This window comes from Diaphorina citri, unplaced genomic scaffold (genome assembly GCF_000475195.1).
Source record: "Diaphorina citri unplaced genomic scaffold, Diaci psyllid genome assembly version 1.1 scaffold1437, whole genome shotgun sequence".
In the NCBI taxonomy this organism is placed as follows: Eukaryota; Metazoa; Arthropoda; class Insecta; order Hemiptera; family Psyllidae; genus Diaphorina; species Diaphorina citri.
Window position 1 is genome coordinate 9,262 of NW_007378863.1, and position 20,132 is coordinate 29,393.

General features: G+C 38.8%; 1 protein-coding gene across 1 annotated transcript in view; it reads left to right on the forward strand.

Annotated features, from left to right (window-relative positions):
* Positions 1–287: 287 nt before the first annotated feature.
* LOC103515888 (RNA pseudouridylate synthase domain-containing protein 2-like) overlaps positions 288–20,132 on the forward strand; it is a gene marked incomplete at its 5' end in the record, with an annotated part of 39,488 nt that continues 19,643 nt past the window's right edge. The window contains 2 exons of the mRNA XM_026828452.1: positions 288–411; positions 8,649–8,898. Of these exons, the coding sequence (XP_026684253.1) occupies positions 288–411; positions 8,649–8,898 (374 nt within the window). The remainder of the gene's footprint in view (positions 412–8,648; positions 8,899–20,132) is intronic.

Here is a 20,132-nt window from a genome sequence, read left to right on the forward strand (position 1 = left end):
GGTAAACCTATTACCGTTGATAAATCGATTGTAAAAAATTACCATGACGTTCATGTCAAGTATTGGCTTATTTGTTAGGAAAACAAGAGAAGTCGTGACTTTTCTCTTCTTTTCCTAACAAATAAAGGCAAAATAATAACGACCCCTTAGTTTACGTGTCCAATGTCACCAATTATTGCCATCCACTCGAATCCGTTAGATGGGATTGAACCCATACCCTTCTGGTTAGCAGGCGACCTCTACACCACCGACAGTAGCTCATTCTATTTTAATGTTGTCTGTTTCAGGTAAGAACATCACCTCATCTTCCATACTGGTGTTGGAATACCAGCGGATTCTATTCCATCTATGTTCCCGAGACCATCAATCCAAGATCCACTCTTGTAAGTTATTTCACCATCAGGTATTCAGGTAAGTCAGCAACAAGACCTCTCGTTATGATCAGAAAACAACATTTTCTAGCGAGCAGTGGCGATGACTCGTGGACTGCAGTAGTTCCCCATGGATTACTGGAGTTCAGCAACTTTAGGTGTGGTTGGTAACTGGATGGGTGACCATCTGGGGAATCGCGTGCTGCTGACTTTTCAGCTTGGTCTGAGCTAAATATCAATAGAAATTTTGGCGGGAAAACCCCCATCACTAAAGACCTTGGCGCTTTCCCTGGTGGTTCTATTGAATTTGGCCCCTGGCTTAAACCACACAGACCAAGATAATCAAAAATAGAATACTATTGAAAATACAAGGTACTGGTGTTGGAATACCAGCGGATTCTATTCCATTTATGTGCCCGAGACGATCAATCCAAGATCCACTCTTGTAAGTTATTTCACCATCAGGTATTCAGGTAAGCCAGCAACAAGACCTCTCGTTATGGTCAGAAAACAACATTTTCTAGCGAGCAGGGGCGATAGCTCGTGGACTGCAGTAGTAAAGTTCCCCATGGATTACTGGAGTTCAGCAACTTTAGGTGTGGTTGGTAACTGGATGGGTGACCATCTGGGGAATCGCGTGCTGCTGACTTTTCAGCTTGGTCTGAGCTAAATATCAATAGAAATTTTGGCGGGAAAACCCCCATCACTAAAGACCTTGGCGCTTTCCCTGGTGGTTCTATTGAATTTGGCCCCTGGCTTAAACCACACAGACCAAGATAATCAAAAATAGAATACTATTGAAAATACAAGAAAAGGCACAAGAAGGGAATAATCATCTTGTAGAAAGAAATTCGTATTTTTCCCCCTGCCCCTTTCCCCGAGCGGCTTATCTTTTCTAGAGGGATTTTCTCAAGAAGTCGAAAGGGAAAAAGTTCGGTTTTTCAGGATGAATAAAATTGACTTTACATAATATTTGAACGAACACCTAATACCTGGAGGACGAAGAGAGGAGAGGGATTTTATTTTTTAGTACTTTCGTTTTTTGTTTCTTTTTTTCTTCTTCTTCTTCTTTTCCCTTCTTGTGAAAGAAGGAATTGTTTTTGTTGCATTAGTGTTGGAACCTCTGGTCTAGAAGAGATGGTACAGTAACAAGGTAAGAAAGGGATTTTGTTTCATTCAAGACTACCGAAAGTAGGTACATATCTAACAGATTTTGAAGATGGTGAAGATTTTCCTATATTTGTTGACACAAATCCTGGAAAGGTGTCTTCAGAGTATATTCTGGAGTGCTTTTGTCCCAACGTGCAACGGGAACTGAACTGAAGGTGTGGCAATCCTACAGTCAGTCGATCAACATCAACTGGAAGTTGGAACCCATATGACGCTATAAAGTGTGCTAAAAATCAAATGGTTTTGATGAAATTTTTGTCGTTTTTAGGCGATTTTGATAAGATGATAATGATAAGTATTAGATGTTGCTTTGGACCTTTGCCTGAGGAGCACTGCAAGGGGTCAAGCATAGAAAATTCAATATCATGGTAGGTACACTCGTATGTTTTTATAGCCAAATATAATCTTAATCCTTTCCCGTATTCACCTGCTTTTCTTTTTCCTTTTTTTTTCGGCTCCTTTCCTCATCTTTTTTCAATAAACGTCTTTGTTATTCTTCTCTCTCTCTCTCTCTCTCTCTCTCTCTCCCTCTCTGATGTCCTTATAACCCTTTTCACTTTTTATTCAAAGTGGAGGGAGAAGGAAGGAAAAGGAGGACCGTTTGAATAGAAAGCATCCTGTACAAATCTGGTTACGAGGTGCTCTCTCGATAGCATAATCTGGTAGCTTTGAGGATATCGACAACCCCTTTTGGAATACGTTCTAAAGAAAGCAAACAAACTCGGTGAAAAAAGTAGTGGGCCAACTTGTCACTTGTGTTTAGAAACGTTTTGTGTGGTTGGTATCTGGACGTATGAGCGTCTGGGCCAACACGTGTTGCTGGCTATTTCTGGGTGCACTCAGCCTCGTGAGGACACTCAAGGAGCTGGTTGACAGTGTAGCGAAAAGGCGAGGCATCAAAGCCTGATTAATTAGTTAACGACCTTGTGAGTAGTTAAGGCTTCCTCTCACTTAAAAATCTTGTTTCATTTTCACTGAAAATTCTCCATCGACCAGAGTCTCAAAGTAAGGGTAAATTTTGTGCTCCTCTCAGTAGAAACTCAATTTTATCCCGTTATCTCTTTTCTCGTATGGTAAGGTTTCGGCTTTTCCTCCAGCCTTTAATCTGCTAAGGAAAACCCCACCGCTAGTTTTTTCTCCAGGATGCACCGACTCCTGTCAACATCAGTGCAAAGGATACTTGATACTCCTTTGTGGCGAAACAGGAAGATTGACAGACAGAGGATGTCAGGATGTCTCAAAGTCGAGAATAGAAGACTTTTTTAATACCTATAAAATAATGGCCATTTTTTGCTCGGACAGGACTAAAGAGTCCCTTTATCACAGCGGAAGGCTGAGATAAAGGGACCAGAAGGCTAGTTTTATAGTATTGTGGTGAAATTTCTTAATGTTGAGGATAAAATTTCATACCTTCGCTCAGTTGAACCCAAAACCCATGCCCTCCTCGCCTCACCGTATGTACTCATGTCAAACATTGTCAGTTTGTTAGTACCAATATGAATAGTTTGGGAACCTCCTAGTATATTAATAGATTAATAATGCCCACATGCAAAGATGCATACTATACCAAATATATTGGGAATATGTATACATATATCTGTTAGAAAAGATGTATTGGAGATTTTGATTAAGCTTCCTGAAATCCTGACCCTTTTGACCTCGAAGCATCCTGCCTTTGACAAGAAAGCTGGGATAAAGGGACCAGAAGGCTATATGTATAGTTTTATAGTATTGTGAAATTTCTCAATGTTGAGGATAAAATTTCATACCTTCGCCCAGTTGAACCCAAAACCCACGCCCTCCTCGCCTCACCGTATATAGGTACTCATGTCAAACATTGTCAGTTTGTTAGTACCAATATGTAATAGTTTGGGAATCTCCTAGTAAATTAATAGATTAATAATGTCCACATGCAAATATACGCCTCACCATATACTCGTGTCAAACATTGTCAGTTTGTTAGTACCAATATGTAATAGTTTGGGAATCTCCTAGTAAATTAATAGATTAATAATGCCCACATGCAAAGATACGCCTCACCATATACTCGTGTCAAACATTGTCAGTTTGTTAGTACCAATATGTAATAGTTTGGGAACCTCCTAGTAAATTAATAGATTAATAATGCCCACATGCAAAGATACGCCTCACCATATACTCATGTCAAACATTGTCAGTTTGTTAGTACCAATATGTAATAGTTTGGGAACCTCCTAGTAAATTAATAGATTAATAATGCCCACATGCAAAGATGCATACTATACCCAACATATTGGGAATATGTATATGTTTAATATCTGTTAAAAAAGATGTATCGGAGATTTTGATTAAGCTTCCTGAAATCCTGACCCTTTTGACCTCGAAGCATCCTGCCTTTGACAAGAAAGGCAAAAAGGAAGACATTTCCGCTCTCGACCAACATTTTGAGTTTCGTTTGTTTTTAGTTTGATAACTATGCAGCTAATTAGGGAGTGCGTAGCGCGACCGTATTTTTTATTATTTTCTACAAGTTCGGCCATGCCTTTTCTACAAGTTTGGCCATGCCTCGGGATGAACTAGCCGAATTCCGCTAGTAGATTAATAATGCCCACATGCAAAGATGCATACTATACCCAACATATTGGGAATATGTATATGTATAATACCTGTTAGAAAAGATGTATTGGAGATTTTGATTAAGCTTCCTGAAATCCTGACCCTTTTGACCTCGAAGCATCCTGCCTTTGACAAGAATAATATCTGTTAGAAAAGATGTATTGGAGATTTTGATTAAGCTTCCTTAAATCCTGACCCTTTTGACCTCGAAGCATCCTGCCTTTGACAAGAAAGGCAAAAAGGAAGACATTTTCGTTAGAATACTTCGTACAGATTCCTTCTTTTCAATTTTTTAATATCTTCATCCCTTCCTTTTCAAAGAGATTGGAGCTAGGTAGTACACGGACAGACATTATCTCATCCGGTGAAACATAATAATATGATGTGTAATGTATGTCTTCATATCCATGAAATTTTCTAAAAAAAAAAAAAAAAAAATTACATTGGACCTGGAGGTTGTGATGCTTCATAAAATTTATCTATAGGTGTATTAATTGGGGAATGATATTTTGTGACACGCAATTAATACAAGCATTTAAGCATACTTAACACTATTAAAAGTTCCTCATTTTTTTTTCCAAAGCTGTGTTTTCATCGAAATGCAATAAGTTTTCAAATTCCAAAAATTCGTCTTTTCGTCCCTTCTCTAATATATCTCCCTTGCTTTAATCCTACATCAGTGTCCACTGTTAGGGTCAGCTCTCCTTGTTCGCAGGTGATAAACTCTTCTATTTTGGGTGTCAGCTTCTGATAGTCCACTTTCTTCCAGTCTTTTCTTCTGTTGCCGCCACCAGGTGTGCTTGGGCCTTCCTCTTGTATGTTTTCTTGGTCGTCCCTTCTCTAATAGAACTCCTCAATTATAATGTAAACCCAAGTTTTCTGTTTACTCACGGTACCCCTTCCTATTTACCTAACTGTCCTGAAATGATATTTATGTAAACGTAATCTTCCTGTGGCTGTCCTGCAGACCCCCCCTTGTGTCCCTCAGGAATTCTACAGGAATTTCCATCATTCCTGTCCTCCTGTCTCCTTTACTTTGCTTAACTTTCGGTCTTTCGTTTATTGGTTTTGTACTTTCCTTCTTTTTTTCTTTTTCACCCTCTCTTTTTTCTTTCTCTCTCTCTCTCTCTCATTTCTTTTTTACAAATTTCACAGCCAAAATTGAGGGTACTAGAAAATAAGGAACCAAAATATAGAAACAAATCTCGCTCCTTCCCATTTATGTTCTTACTTTCGCAATCTCGAAGGGCTTTCTTTATGCTACTTTTAGAAGACTTTAATAATAAATACAAATAAAAACTAGTAGGTATAGCTCCGCTATACTGTAGTAATAGAAAGTAAAAATGGAGGACGAAGAGACGAGAGGGATTTTATTTTTTAGTACTTTCGTTTCGTTTCGTTTTTTTACTTTTTTTTCTTTTTTCTTTCTTCTTTTCCCTTCTTGTGAAACAAGGAATTGTTTTTGTTGCATTAGTGTTGGAACCTCTGGTCTAGAAGAGATGGTACAGTAAGAAGGTAAGAAAGGGATTTTGGAGATGGTGAAGATTTTCCTATATTTGTTGGCACAAATCCTGGAAAGGTGTCTTCAGAGTATAGTCTGGAGTGCTTTTGTCCCAACGCGCAACGGGAACTGAAGGTGTGGCAATCCTACGAGTACACGAGTACAAGTCGATCAACATCAACTGGAACCCATATGACACTATAAAGTGTGCTAAAAATCAAATGGTTTTGATGAAATGTTTGTCGTTTTCAGGCGATTTTTGATAAGATGATAATGATAAGTATTAGATGTTGCTTTGGACCTTTGCCTGAGGAGCACTGCTAGGGTTCAAGCATAGAAAATTCAATATCATGATGGTACTACACTCGTATGTTTTTATAGCCAAATATAATCTTAATCCTTTCCCGTATTCACCTGCTTTACTTTTTCCTTTTTTTCGGCTCCTTTCCTCATCTTTTTTCAATAAACGTCTTTGTTATTCTTCTCTCTCTCTGATGTCCTTATAACCCTTTTCACTTTTTATTCAAAGTGGAGGGAGCAGGAAGGAAAAGGAGGACCGTTTGAATAGAAAGCATCTTGTACAAATCTGGTTACGGGGTGCTCTCTCGATAGCATAATCTGGTAGCTTTGAGGATATCGATAACCCCTTTTGGAATACGTTCTAAAGAGAAAAAGAAAGCAAACAAACTCGGTGAAAAAAGTATTGGTCACTTGTGTTTAGAAACGTTTTGTGTGGTTGGTATCTGGACGTATGAGCGTCTGGGCCAACACGTGTTGCTGGCTATTTCTGGGTGCACTCAGACTCGTGCGGACAGTTAAGGAGCTGGTTGACAATGTAGCGAAAAGGCGAGGCATCAAAGCCTGATTAATTAGTTAACGACCTTGTGAGTAGTTAAGGCTTCCTCTCACTTAAAAATCTTGTTTCATTTTCACTGAAAATTTTCCATCAAGTGTCATCAGAGTCTCAAAGTAAGGGTAAATTTTGTGCTCCACCTCAGTGGAAACTCAATTTTATCCCGTTATCTCTTTTCTCGTATGGTAAGGTTTCGGCTTTTCCTCCAGCCTTTAATCTGCTAAGGAAAACCCCACCGCTGGTTTTTTCTCCAGGATGCACCGACTCCTGTCAACGTCAATGCAAAGGATACTTGATATTCCTTTGTGGCGAAACAGGAAGATTGACAGACAGAGGATGTCAGGATGTCTCAAAGTCGAGAATAGAAGACTTTTTTAATACCTATAAAATAATGGCCATTTTTTTGCTCGGACAGGACTAAAGAGTCCCTTTATCACAGCGGAAGGCTGGGATAAAGGGACCAGAAGGCTAGTTTTATAGTATTGTGGTGAAATTTCTTAATGTTGACTGTACAAATCTGGTTACGAGGTGCTCTCTCGATAGCATAATCTGGTAGCTTTGAGGATATCGACAACCCCTTTTGGAATACGTTCTAAAGAAAGCAAACAAACTCGGTGAAAAAAGTAGTGGGCCAACTTGTCACTTGTGTTTAGAAACGTTTTGTGTGGTTGGTATCTGGACGTATGAGCGTCTGGGCCAACACGTGTTGCTGGCTATTTCTGGGTGTGTTCTAGGCTTCTATCTAGGTGATAGAAATGATTTCGTCATCAAGAGCAGCCAGCGGCGATAGCACGTTAAATACACCTGTTTCCAATGAATCACTAAAGTTAAGCTAAGTTCCTCGTGGTTAGTATGCGGATGGGTGACCATCTGGGCAAATCGCGTGCTGCTGGCTTTTTCCGGCCCTATATGTACTCAGGCTGGGTTAATGTGAGGAGCCCAATCTGCCCGGTAGCTTGTCGTCGAATTGTGGGTAAAACCCGCGTCTCTCTAAAGACCTTAGCAGCTGTACAGAGACATTAAACCTCTATCAAATATATATCCTTCGCATTTAATTCTCAATGAATAGAATTTCTAACGACGTTGTTCAAGACTCATTAGAATGTAAGACAATTAGAAATATAGGGCATTACAAGTGTTAGCGGGATTTAATCCTCTATCAAATATATATCCTTCGCATTTAATTCTAAATGAATAGAATTTCCAACGACGTTGTTCAAGACTCATTAGAACGTAAGACAATTAGAAATATAGGGCATTACAAGTGTTAGCGGGATGATGGAGAGGGGGAGCAAGTTGTAAACTTGAAAACATGCTTGTCGAGCGCAAATGACAAACCCTCAACATCCAATTCAGTTGTTAACAGCTCTTGAGTTGTGCATGTTCATCAGATATTTATTGTGTCAGACATGAGTTTATCACTATAGTGCTTTATTTTTTAGAACTGTCAGCTTAGAAAAAGTTGTCCCATATATTCGTACTTGCTAAGGTGATAGCCACAAAAGTTGTTGAGAAGCTCTCTGCTTTACCATAAAGAAAAAAAAAAATAAAAAAAATACATGCTTGTCGAGCGCAAATGACAAACCCTCAACATCCAATTCAGTTGTTAACAGCTCTTGAGTTGTGCATGTTCATCAGATATTTATTGTGTCAGACATGAGTTTATCACTAGTGCTTTATTTAGAACTGTCAGCTTAGAAAAAGTTGTCCCGTATATTCGTACTTGCTAAGGTGATAGCCACAAAAGTTGTTGAGAAGCTCTCTGCTTTACCATAAAGAAAAAAAAAAATAAAAAAAATACTAGCTCTAGTTTGAAATTTGTTTAGATTCGTTTGAGCTTTACCCATCTTTTGTAGCTCTTTTCTCCTACACCTACCTCTTGTTGAACTTATTTTCTCTCCTCCACAACAGGCCTTAGAAAAGTTTACCTACTCTTAAACAAGATTTTATTTACCTCTTCTTCTTCTTCTTCTTCTTCTTCTTCTTCTTCTTCTTCTTCTTTTACTGCGTCTTTTCCCACTCATGTGGGGTCGACGTTTTGAATCAACCTCTTCCGTGCGCCTCGGTTTTGGGCGTGGCTAACTTCCAACTTCTTCTCTTTCAAATCCTGTTTCACTTTGTCCATATATATCTCATTCTTGGTCTTCCCCTGTCTCTCTTACCTCCAACTTCCATATCTCTCAACCTCTTTCCAACATATTCTTGATCTCTTCTTTCTACATGTCCGAACCATTGAAGCCTACCTCTATGTAATTTTAATTTTGATCGTTTCTCTCTCCTCCACAGGCCTTAGAAAAGTGTACCCTTACTATTTCACGTTCACTACATTCACCAAAGGGAGATGGGTTGGTGAAAAGATATTGGATGTGTTTGCCCGCGAGTTCCGAGCTCATCCGGCCGAAGAATATGTGAGTATGTCCGGTGTCCGGAGTTAATCCGGTTGGGTTAACCAATCCAATTCCTTATATGTCAGCTCCCATGGCGTAGTGGTCACTGCGCTCGCCTTGCACGCGGGAGACCCGGGTTCGATTCCCGGCGGGGTCAAGAAACAGTGTATATGTAATATGGCACTCTGTAATATGTATGTAATATGGCACTTTGTAATATGTAATATGGCACTTATACGCCTCTCCATATTTCCACAGAAACAAAAAAATACATTAATATTGTATGGTATGTGTAATTTATCAGGGTAGGTACATCTTATATTATAAGAACGAGATCCATTCACTCATTCACATTTCACATTTCACATTTCATAGTTCACACACTGATCGCTCTATCTCTAGAGCAAGTTGTAAACTTGAAAACATGCTTGTCGAGCGCAAATGACAAACCCTCAACATCCAATTCAGTTGTTAACAGCTCTTGACGTATGGTATGTGCAATTTATCAGAGGGTAGGTACATAACAGAATAAAACCGACGCAAAATACATAATACTCCACGTATCGATGTTTAAGAAACGACAGCGCCTATCAAGTATTTTTTCCTCACATCCTTTATTGCTTTATTCCTTTTGCAATTCTGTATTTGTACGCATTATTAAACTAAAAACAGTTTGACGAATTTTGCTCTTCACATAAATAAAAGAAAGTAGAATATAAACGCGGGTTTGTCTTCATTCAGATATCTACAAGTTGGATTCGGTGCTTCAGAATCCATAAAGAAAAGGTTAATTTTATTCTGAGAAGTTTGCAAAGATGATCGATCACGTTGTTCTGTAAGCAACGTCCTACAACGTCCTACGATACAATGTACTTGAGTAGGTAAATGTATACCAACATTGCCTATATAATGTATGAATGAAATATAGGTAGGTATGTAGATGTTATATAAGATCACGTTGTTCTGTAAGCAACGTCCTATGATACAATGTACTTGAGTAGGTAAATGTATACCAACATTGCCTATATAATGTATGAATGAAATATAGGTAGGTATGTAGATGTTATATATGTCGACTTTTGGTACATTGTTTATTATATCATTGGGTTTCTCATGTCGACATATGAGTACCCCTATGTTACATGAGATATGAAACCATTTGATACCAGCGTTTTGTTCTGGCTTGGGGTGTAAAATGTTTGCTATTACCTCCACTTTTCTCTCTGTCTCTTTCCTCATTCTCCTCCAATCTCCTGTTCTCTCCTCCCCTCTTCTACCTCTCTTTCTCTGGTTCCCTCAGTCTCTTCCTCTCCCTCTTCCTTCCTGTATCTCCTTCCCTCCCTCCCCTCTCTTCTCCTTCTCTTCCTCTAGTTCCCTTAGTCCCTTCCTTTCTCCTCCTCTTTTCCTGTTTTTCTCCTTTCTCTCTCTCTCTCCCTCTCTCGCTCTTTCTCTCTCCCTCCTTTTTTATCCTCCCTCCCTCCCTCTCCCTCTTTTCCTTCTTCCTCCTCCCTTTCTCTCTCTCCCCCTGATTCGGGTAACCTGATACTATGTGGCATGTGTGGCGGTTTTGTGTATTGCATAACCTTTCTCTCCCTCCCGGGGGCTTCTTCTCACGAGTACAATAACGCCTTTGCTTTTTCGGTAACAAAAGACAAAATGATTTGTTTCGTAACTTTAGATCGGCATATTTCCTTCCTTCCTCTGTTCACATAGTCCTTGGTTTGAACCCCGCGTGTGTCGATTTATATTAATACTTACCTTTACCTATTTATACTTATGTTATTTAAAACGTCATTTTCCTATGCTTAATAACGTTTCACCAAAGCCGGCTGCCGGCTACACACGTACCTAGGTAGTTCTGTTCTGATAAAGTTAGCTAGCCTGCTCAGAGTGCTCAGTCTAATTATTATAGTGTGTCCAGATCAATGTGACAGCAAAAAAATTGGCATTGTTGCCAAACATGTCACATGTGCAATGGTAGAGAATCTCTAAAAGGGGAAGCTATATTGCACAGTGCTTCTTCCGACAGTGAAACAAAGTCAGGTAAGGCGATATCCACCTTACCTGTTCTGGAATCCAACCTCTGAACTTAGAGCTACCTCTGCATTTTAGAAGAGAGAGTTTATCCAAAATAGACCTTTACCTGAATTGCAACAATGTAAGGATTTCCTGCAATCTGATTGGTTCCTTCATTTTGGGTTGATGACTCATTGCTGTCACATTGATCTGGATGAACTATAGTTACTTACCTATTCACTTCTCTAACAACAAAACTGTTCAAAACAAAATAAACTCCGTTCCATCATCCTTAATAATAATTTTATATTCCCTATGTTCCAAAGCATCAAGTATACATATCTATCCCATTATCAAGTTTTTCCATTTCAATAATCTTTCTTGCTGATGCAATTGTTTGGAGAAATTTTCCATGGAGAAAAATGTTTGAACAACAAGTTTAATAAAGGCACGTGCCTTCAGAAAAATTTAACGAAAGCTGTTAATAGGTGCTTATAGCATGAAGGTAAGTATGACCTTATTTTTGACGTAGCTCTTTAAAAAATTCAAATGTAATTCGAGGAGCACTGATTTATTACAAATTCCCTGAATTTAAGGAGTTTGTAGTCAGCTAGTCAGCCTAGTTAGCTTGAATTGCACGATGACTTTATCCTAAACAGGATAAGGTTCGTTCTCAGAACGGCTGGCTCTCTTCTATCCTGTCCTCCTTTTCTCTTCTATAAGATAATAAGACCTCCGTTCATATAGTTCCCTCTATTAAACCTCTTAAAAAATCTGGTGTGAACATCACACGACTTTCCTTATCCTAATGAATGATGTTTATTTGAGTGTTCTTTTACCCTAACTTTTACAATATCTCTAACCGTTTTGTCGCTATAGCTGAAAACCGCCAAAAAACGGCCGAAATCTGTCCAAAAGCGGTCAAAATACCGCCAAGCGCAGCAACCAAATGGAAGTCAAAGAGGAGAAGGAGACAGTGAAGGATAAATGGAAGTCAAAGAGGAGAAGGAGACAGTGAAGGATAAATGGAAGTCAAAGAGGAGAAGGAGAAAGCGGAGGAAGAGAAACAATAGAGAATCATAAAGAACTTGAAGAAGACACTATAGAAGCAGAGACTGAGGTGACTGTGGTAAACATGGTAGGGAAAGATAGAAACATAGACGCGACGGAGGACGCGCGTGAAGACAAAGGCGACAAAACCATCCCTGATTACCAGGCGAGCGTCTTGACCACTACACCACCGAGGCAGGTTGACCTTTGGTAAGAGATTTTGGTGCCTGTTTAAGAGAGGGGAAAATTAACTTCCCCTGTTCTAAATATTCCTATCTAGTTATATAATTTCATTACTTAGGTACTGTATCTAGCTGTACTACTTATGTACCTATTTATCTATCTCCTTTACCCTCAGCATTCTCATTAGAAAGGTATTCGAATCCAAATTTCCCACCGGGTTAGTCAGGATAAGAAAAAGCTAGGATTAGAAGGGAAAGAGATGACAAGAAAGAAACCTCCAGTTTTTTCTGTCTCAACAGATATAGGTACAGATACCTAGGTAAGACCTATCTCTATAGGTACAGATACCTAGGTAAGACCTATCTCTATAGGTACAGATACCTAGGTAAGACCTATCTACATAGGTACAGATACCTAGGTAGGACCTATCTACATAGGTTCAGACCTACGTAAGACCTACATATCTACATAGGTACAGATACCTAAGTAAGACCTATCTACAGACATACATATCTACCTATCTATTATACTGATAAGTCCTACCTAATACCTACCAGACTCATCTAATATCTACCTAGTACCTACCCAATCTATTTCATCCCTACAAAACCTATTTCATAATCCTATAGTCTGTCCCAGTTAGCTTGAGAATGAGACCGTTATCAAAAGAAAAAGCAATGTTGTCAAATGTAATGCATGTGTAAGTATCTATTTATTTAGTATCTATATATTTAGTTTCAACCATAAATTCCTATATGTATCGGCAACGCTTGAAGATATTGTTTAGAATCCTCTCCCTAAGTCGTATCGTGTAATGAGAGCATTTGATTGGATTTTACGTCTTACACTCTCACAGTTTGGGTATCTATTTAGTTTCAACCATAAATTCCTATGTGTATTGGCAACGCTGGAAGATATTGTTTAGAATCCTCTCCCTAAGTCGTATCGTGTAATGAGAGCATTTGATTGGATTTTACGTCTTACACTCTCACAGTTTGAGCCTAGGGAAAAAAACTCTCAAGCTAAATGGGACAGACTATTTCATCTTCCCCAGTTCTCTATTTCATCTTCCCCAAATCTTCCCCAGTCCTCTAAGGAGAAACTTACCCTCTTGGTCAAAATAGTCAGGTATCAAACTTTAAATTGCCCCTCGCCCCTTCGACGAAAAATACGGTTATGCAATATGCACGATAATCCGACTTGAGGCTAAAAGTTGATGGTATACGGTAAATTTCCTTTCAGAGGGAAATATTAAAAATGAAAAAAAGGAGAGGAAAAATGATATAGATGATCGAAATATTCTGCACGAGTCAAGTTGAAATAATGCTTGCCTTAATCCGATTGTGAGAGAACTTTGAAAAACTCAATAAAGCCATTGAGGGGGGGGGAAAGTACCATTTAGGGGAAGGAGACCAATGAAGGAGGGGGGTAAAGCTATTTGGGAGAGTTAAATTTAGTACAGTCCGAACCTGGATAATTGGAGAAAACTGGTTGTTTGAGAACTTTTTCGAAGTCACTTTGTTCTTTTCTGTAGGAAACGCTCAAAAAGCAAACTTTGATAACCGAGAAAGTCTTCAATTGAAAAAAAGATAAAATGTCTAAAGTTGGAAAAGGGTAAAGACATAAACAAATAAAAATGAGAAGAAGACCCAAAGTTGTGACTTAAACCCCCCTACACCCCTCTCTAATGGAAGAAAAAGTTGCTGGTAGGTTCCTTGAGTCCTGAATTATCCAGGTTCGACTATAACAAAGGTTAAAGTTATAGGAAAGAGGGAAATAGAGCTACTAGTGTGATTATCAAGTTGGGAGGAAGAACAAAAAGTTCACCATGGAATCATTTAATATATGTATGAGTACATGCTACATGATGATGGGTAAAGTCAAGCCAGTGGAGTAACATACAAAATCAAAATACAAAGGCTAGATAAGCTGAGTAGAAGAAAAAATAAAAAATAATAATAATAATAATAAAAAAAATAAGCTGGGCCCGTCAAGCAACGTCCTACGATATAATGTACTTGAGTAGGTAAATGTATACCAACATTGCCTATATAATGTATGAATGAAATATAGGTAGGTATCTAGATGTTATGTCGACTTTTGGTACATTTTTCATTATATCATTGGGTTTCTCATGTCGACATATGAGTACCCCTATGTTACATGAGATATGAAACCATTTGATACCAGCGTTTTGTTCTGGCTTGGGGTGTAAAATGTTTGCTATTACCTCCCTCTCTTCCCTTATTCCCCTCCAATCTCCTCTCCCCTCCTTCCATTCCGCTCTCTCTCTCTCTCCCTTCCACTCTCTCCTACCTCTCTTTCTCTGGTTCCCTTCCTCTTTCTTTCTTTCATTCCTTCCTTTCTCTCCCTCTCCCGTCCTCAATCTGAGTTCGTTTCTCTCTCTCCTCCTCCTCCTCTCTCAATCTTTCTCTCTCCCTCCTTTTTTTTATCCTCCCTCTCCCTCTTTTCCTTCTTCCTCCTCCCTTTCTCTCTCTCCCCCTGATTCGGGTAACCTGATACTATGTGGCATGTGTGGCGGTTTTGTGTATTGCATAACCATTCTCTCCCTCCCGGGGTCTTCTTCTCACGAACACAATAACGCCTTTGCTTTTTCGGTAACAAAAGACAAAATGATTTGTTTCGTAACTTTAGATCGGCATATTTCCTTCCTTCCTCTGTTTCTTTCCCTATTCTCTCTCCCTCTTTATTTCCCCCTAGCTCTCTCCCTTTTCTTTCTTTCCCCCCTTCTCTCTCTCTCTTTCTCGCTTTATCTCGGGTAAGAGTAGACATTTTGTATTGTTTATTATAACGGGACACAATACATTTGTTTCGTAACATCAGGTAATTGATTCGTTATGTAACGAGAGAACATTTCTCTCTCTCTCTCTCTCTCTCTCTCTCTCTCTCTCTCTCTCTTCTCTCCATCTCTCTTTTCTTTCTTTCCCCCCTTCTCTCTCTCTCTCTCCCTCTCTCTCTGTTTCTTTCTTTAGGTAGTAGACATTTTTGTTTATTATAACGCGACACAATACATTTGTTTCGTAACATCAGGCAATTGATTCGTTATGTAACGAGAGAACATCTCTCTCTCTCTCTCTCTCTTCTCTCCATCTCTCTTTTTTCTTCTCTCTCTCTCTCACTTTCTTTTTTCTTCTCCATTTCTCTCTCTCTCTTCTCTCCATCTCTCTTTTTTCTTCTCCATTTCTCTCTCTTTTCGTAGCTCTCCTACTCTTTCTAATATTTTTCGACAAAACCAAAAACCTTTTTCACTGTCTCTTTCGTCTGTTTCTCTCTATGGAACTCTGATATCCGGTACAAAGCACTATTTTTTTTTTTTTATTTTTATTTTTTTTTTAGGAGAAAATGAGAAAGCAGAACGTGCTTGAGGTTTCTCTCCTAGTAATAGTCATATTCACGTATCATATTTGATGAAACTTCACAAGTCGTGTTAAGTCCTTGTCCAACTACTATTGAATGTTCGAGCCCAACTCTGTGCCCGAGTGGTTGACTCTCAACCGGAGAGGTACTGGGTTCAAATCCCGGCGGGGGTGGAAATTTTCTCAAAACAATACAGAAATTTTCTCACCAAATTTTGCCGCGACCCCGGATAAAATACTTAGGTATAGAGTTAATTTCCTTGTGTCTACCAAATTTCATCAAAATCGGAAGTTACTGTGTAACAAACGTTACAGACAAACAGACAGACGCAAACATTAGATAAAGGACATTTGCTTTTCAGACATACAGACAAAATCGTCTTGTTAAATCTTGGAAGTCACTTCGTTATTCAAGTAGTTAACTTCCGTCATATAAAGGTCTCGTTATTCAAGTAGTTAACTTCCCTCATATAAACGTCTCGTTATTCAAGTAGCTAACTTCCCTCATATAAACGTCTCTTTCCTGAGTTTCCTGTCAGTTTAATAAGGCCCTCACACACGTTCAAGCAAGCTCGACCGTGTGTGGCGTATAACAGGCAGGTTGAATGGTTCAATTTTAATCATGTATCAAGCGGTATTTCGGGCTGCCTGTTGCCGTGATCCTTTTTCCGCCACACACGGCCTGTCAGGCGACCTGTCAGGCATGCTTGAACGTGTGTGAGGGCCTTATTAAACTGACAGGAAACTCAGGAAAGAGACGTTAAGAGAGTTATCAAGCAAAGCTGTTTAGAACTGGAAACTCCATACACGTACTTGTTTGTTTTTGACACAATCATGAGTAAATGATTTTTTCCTGCCGGGGAAAAAATTCTCGTGTGGAAGGGAAACGGCGAAAAAAAAAAAAAAAAAAAAAAAAAAAAAAAAAAAAAATATAAGGGGGGAAAAAAAGGGGGAAAAAAAAAAAGGAAAAAAAAAAAAAAAAAAAAAAAAAAAACTTGGTACCTACAGTAAGTAGTTTTACATTGTTATTTTATTAAGAGGGATATTGGTTTGTAGGTACCTCAGCAATTTACATAGGTATTATGTTAAGGAAAAAAAAAAAAAAAAATTGAAAGGTGATTAATTATGAAGGTAGGTAATTATGAAATGTTATCTGTTCACTTTTTTTTTTTTTGATTTGTTGTCAAACTCCAAATTGTATACATAACAATACAAATAAAGAATTATTCTATTACGGACGGTAAAAACGGATCGTTTGTTGTTTGGCTTTTAAATGAAAGGAAGAGGTACTTTGTCTACACTCTACAGCTTTGTAGCTCTATAGAGCAGGGATTCCCAAACTTTCAAGTACTGCGTAGTGCGTACCACCAGACACCTCAAGGTTCTTTTGGCGTCCCATCAAACATGAAATTTGTGTGGTTTGGGGGTTAAATAAAGAAATTATAGCGCCGCAGGCGAAATTTTCGTGTTAATCATAGTACGATACCAATTTTTTGGTGCACTGATTGCAGATTTCGCTCTCTCTCCCAACTAGGGTTGCCAGATTTGTTTATCGCATTTACCAGACAAATCACACCAGAAATATCTCCGTGTACCTACCACAGATTGAGAACCTCTGCTTTAGAGTCTACAGTCCTCTACACTCCTAGCTCCTTCAGACTCCTGTTTAGTTTTTATTATTTAAGGCAAACATAAAAATTTACTCGCTCTTTAAACTTGGAAACACAGATCGTTAAAAATGTAGACTTCTCTTTTTCTCTTCTCCCTTTCTCTCCTTCTTCCTAAAAGGTAGTTGGTTTGAGTTTCAGAAACAATTTTGGTCCTATTTCGTACGTCACAAAAGTCTTGACACTCATGATGTAATATTACTGATAGAAAACCCCTTTAAAAACCTTACCTACATAACCATAATAACTACAGTCGATAGAAAAACCCTTTAAAAACCTTACATAACCATAATACAGTCAAACCTGTCTAATTGGGACCCGTCTAGGGAAACCTAGATAAACGGGGAAAAAATCGTGCCCCCTCATTTGCAATTGTGAAACACTTTTGTAATAGGGGAAACTTGGATAATTCGATTCCCAATTAGGCAGGTTTGCCTGTAATAGTTGTGACGTCAAAATCTTGCGAAATGCGGAGTGCAAAGTTGCGAAATTATATTTTCTGGAGAGGGCCACTGGATTCAGTTGCAAGATTATCCGGATAAAACCCCGGCCTTGGTTCGTTAGGCATTAAACTCCTTGGTACGTAAAACTTAAGTAATGGGATTTCCGAATCATTTGTGTCTCTGGCATGAATTCAAATAGGAACATCCCGGGTCGGGTGATAAAACGAATAATTAAAACAAGATAAATGGCGATCGTAATTAAAATAATTGCAATTAACACGCCATCAAAGCAGAAGAGGAGGCCCCTGGTGAGCAAGGTAGTGCGGCCTGCCAAGCAAAGAATACATGAAAGAATTCGTAGACAGTTTGAGCATTCATTATTGTTACTTTTTATGTTCCTTTTTGATAGGCCTGTTTTTTGGGACAGCGGCTACTTCTTTAGTTATTCTTTTCTATTTTATTTTTATTTAAATTTCATTTGATTTATTTTTGACCTGTGAGAGACGGAGGTATCCCTTTAACTGTTCAGGCCAAACCTACAGTATTTCATGTTTTTATGTCACCTTGCTTTTTTCGCTAGAATTTCAGCCGATTCCTCAATTTATTTTCACAAGCTACAACATTCTATCTACCTATTTGTCTTATATTCTCCAGAGTATTAGTAGCATGATTTTCAATTTGTTTTATCTAAATTGTCTATTTATTTTTTTCTTGGTCTCAAGTACCTACCCCTCGTACTTGTGTTTGTAAAAATTTTGTACCAATATACCAAAAAACTTCATTATGGCCAAAAACCCATGTACGGCCACAAAACTTTTGTGTGACAAAAACCGTCGAAAAGCGTTTGTAATTTTGACTCTCAAGCTAAATTGGACAGACTATTTCATCTTCCCCAGTTCTCTATTTCATCTTCCCCAGTCCTCTAAGGAGAAACTTACTTTCTTGGTCAAAATAGTCAGGTATCAAACTTTAAATTGCCCCTCGCCCCTTCGACGAAAAATACGGTTATGCAATATGCACGATAATCCAAAATCCATGTACGGCCACAAAACTTTTGTGTGACAAAAACCGTCGAAAAGCGTTTGTAATTTTGTATTTTTGTATGAGCACTTGAGCAGACATTGTAGGTGTGACCAAAGACCTATTCCCCAAAACTTTTGCACGCTCGAAAACCCAATATATGACTACAGAAACCATTGGATGACAAGAAACCCTCCATTAACCCTTTGAAGGTTGGTGGTCATTACATTAACCACTGCCCCTAAAATGGCATTTAAAGACATTTTTTTCTGGCCTTCAAAGGAAAGACCTATTCCCCAAAACTTTTGCACGCTCGAAAAACCAATATATGACTACAGAAACCATTGGATGACAAGAAACCCTCCATTAACCCTTTGAAGGTTGATGGTTATTACATTAACCACTGCCCCTAAAATGGCATTTAAAGACATTTTTTTCTGGCCTTCAAAGAGTTAAGTATTTGCGGGGTTGTCACTTTGAACCCTCTCTGCAAACAAGCGAGGCTTTTACAGGGTTGTCATTTTTGCAAGGTTACCATTTTTGCAGCCATTTTTTGCGGGGTTGCCAGCACGTTCTATAAGACGAACCCCCGACCGTTACTGTTTGGTGGCAGTGGAGTAAGGCAAAGGCTAGATAAACTGTGTATTAGTGAGCTTAAAGTTATGGTTTAAAGACTTTAAAGAATACTGTGGGGTGGAAAAAGACCACAATTTAGATATTAGTAACTTCAATATAGGTAGTAAGATATTAGTAAGTAACTTCAATATAGGTATAATTTACAAATTAAATAAAGATCACCCAATTCAGACTAGTGTGAGCTTGGAGGGTAATTTGTAAAAATTTTGTACCAATCTACCGATGACCAAAAAACTTCATTATGGCCAAAAACCCATGTACGGCCACAAAACTTTTGTGTGACAAAAACCGTCGAAAAGTGTTTGTAATTTTGTATGAGCAGACATTGTAGGTGTGACCAAAGACCTATTCCCCAAAACTTTTGCACGCTCGAAAAACCAATATATGACTACAGAAACCATTGGATGACAAGAAACCCTCTATTAACCCTTTGAAGGTTGGTGGTCATTACATTAACCAATTAACCCTTTGAAGGTTGGTGGTCATTACATTAACCACTGCCCCTAAAATGGCATTTAAAGACATTTTTTTTCTGGCCTTCAAAGAGTTAAGCATTTGCGGGGTTGTCACTTTGAACCCTCTCTGCAAACAAGCGAGGCTTTTACAGGGTTGTCAATTTTGCAAGGTTACCATTTTTGCAGCCATTTTTTGCGGGGTTGCCAGCACGTTCTATAAGACGAACCCCCGACCGTTACTGTTTGGTGTACGTCCAACACTCGGCCGTATGTTGGCGCGAGCTCAGTGCGGTTAGGCTACTCTTTATCAGGTAGACCTGACAGGTACGGCTGAAGAGGTCCGCCCGTCAGGTCTACCTGACAGTGAGTGACTGGCCTTATGTGTGTCCCGACCTTAAGCTACGACCA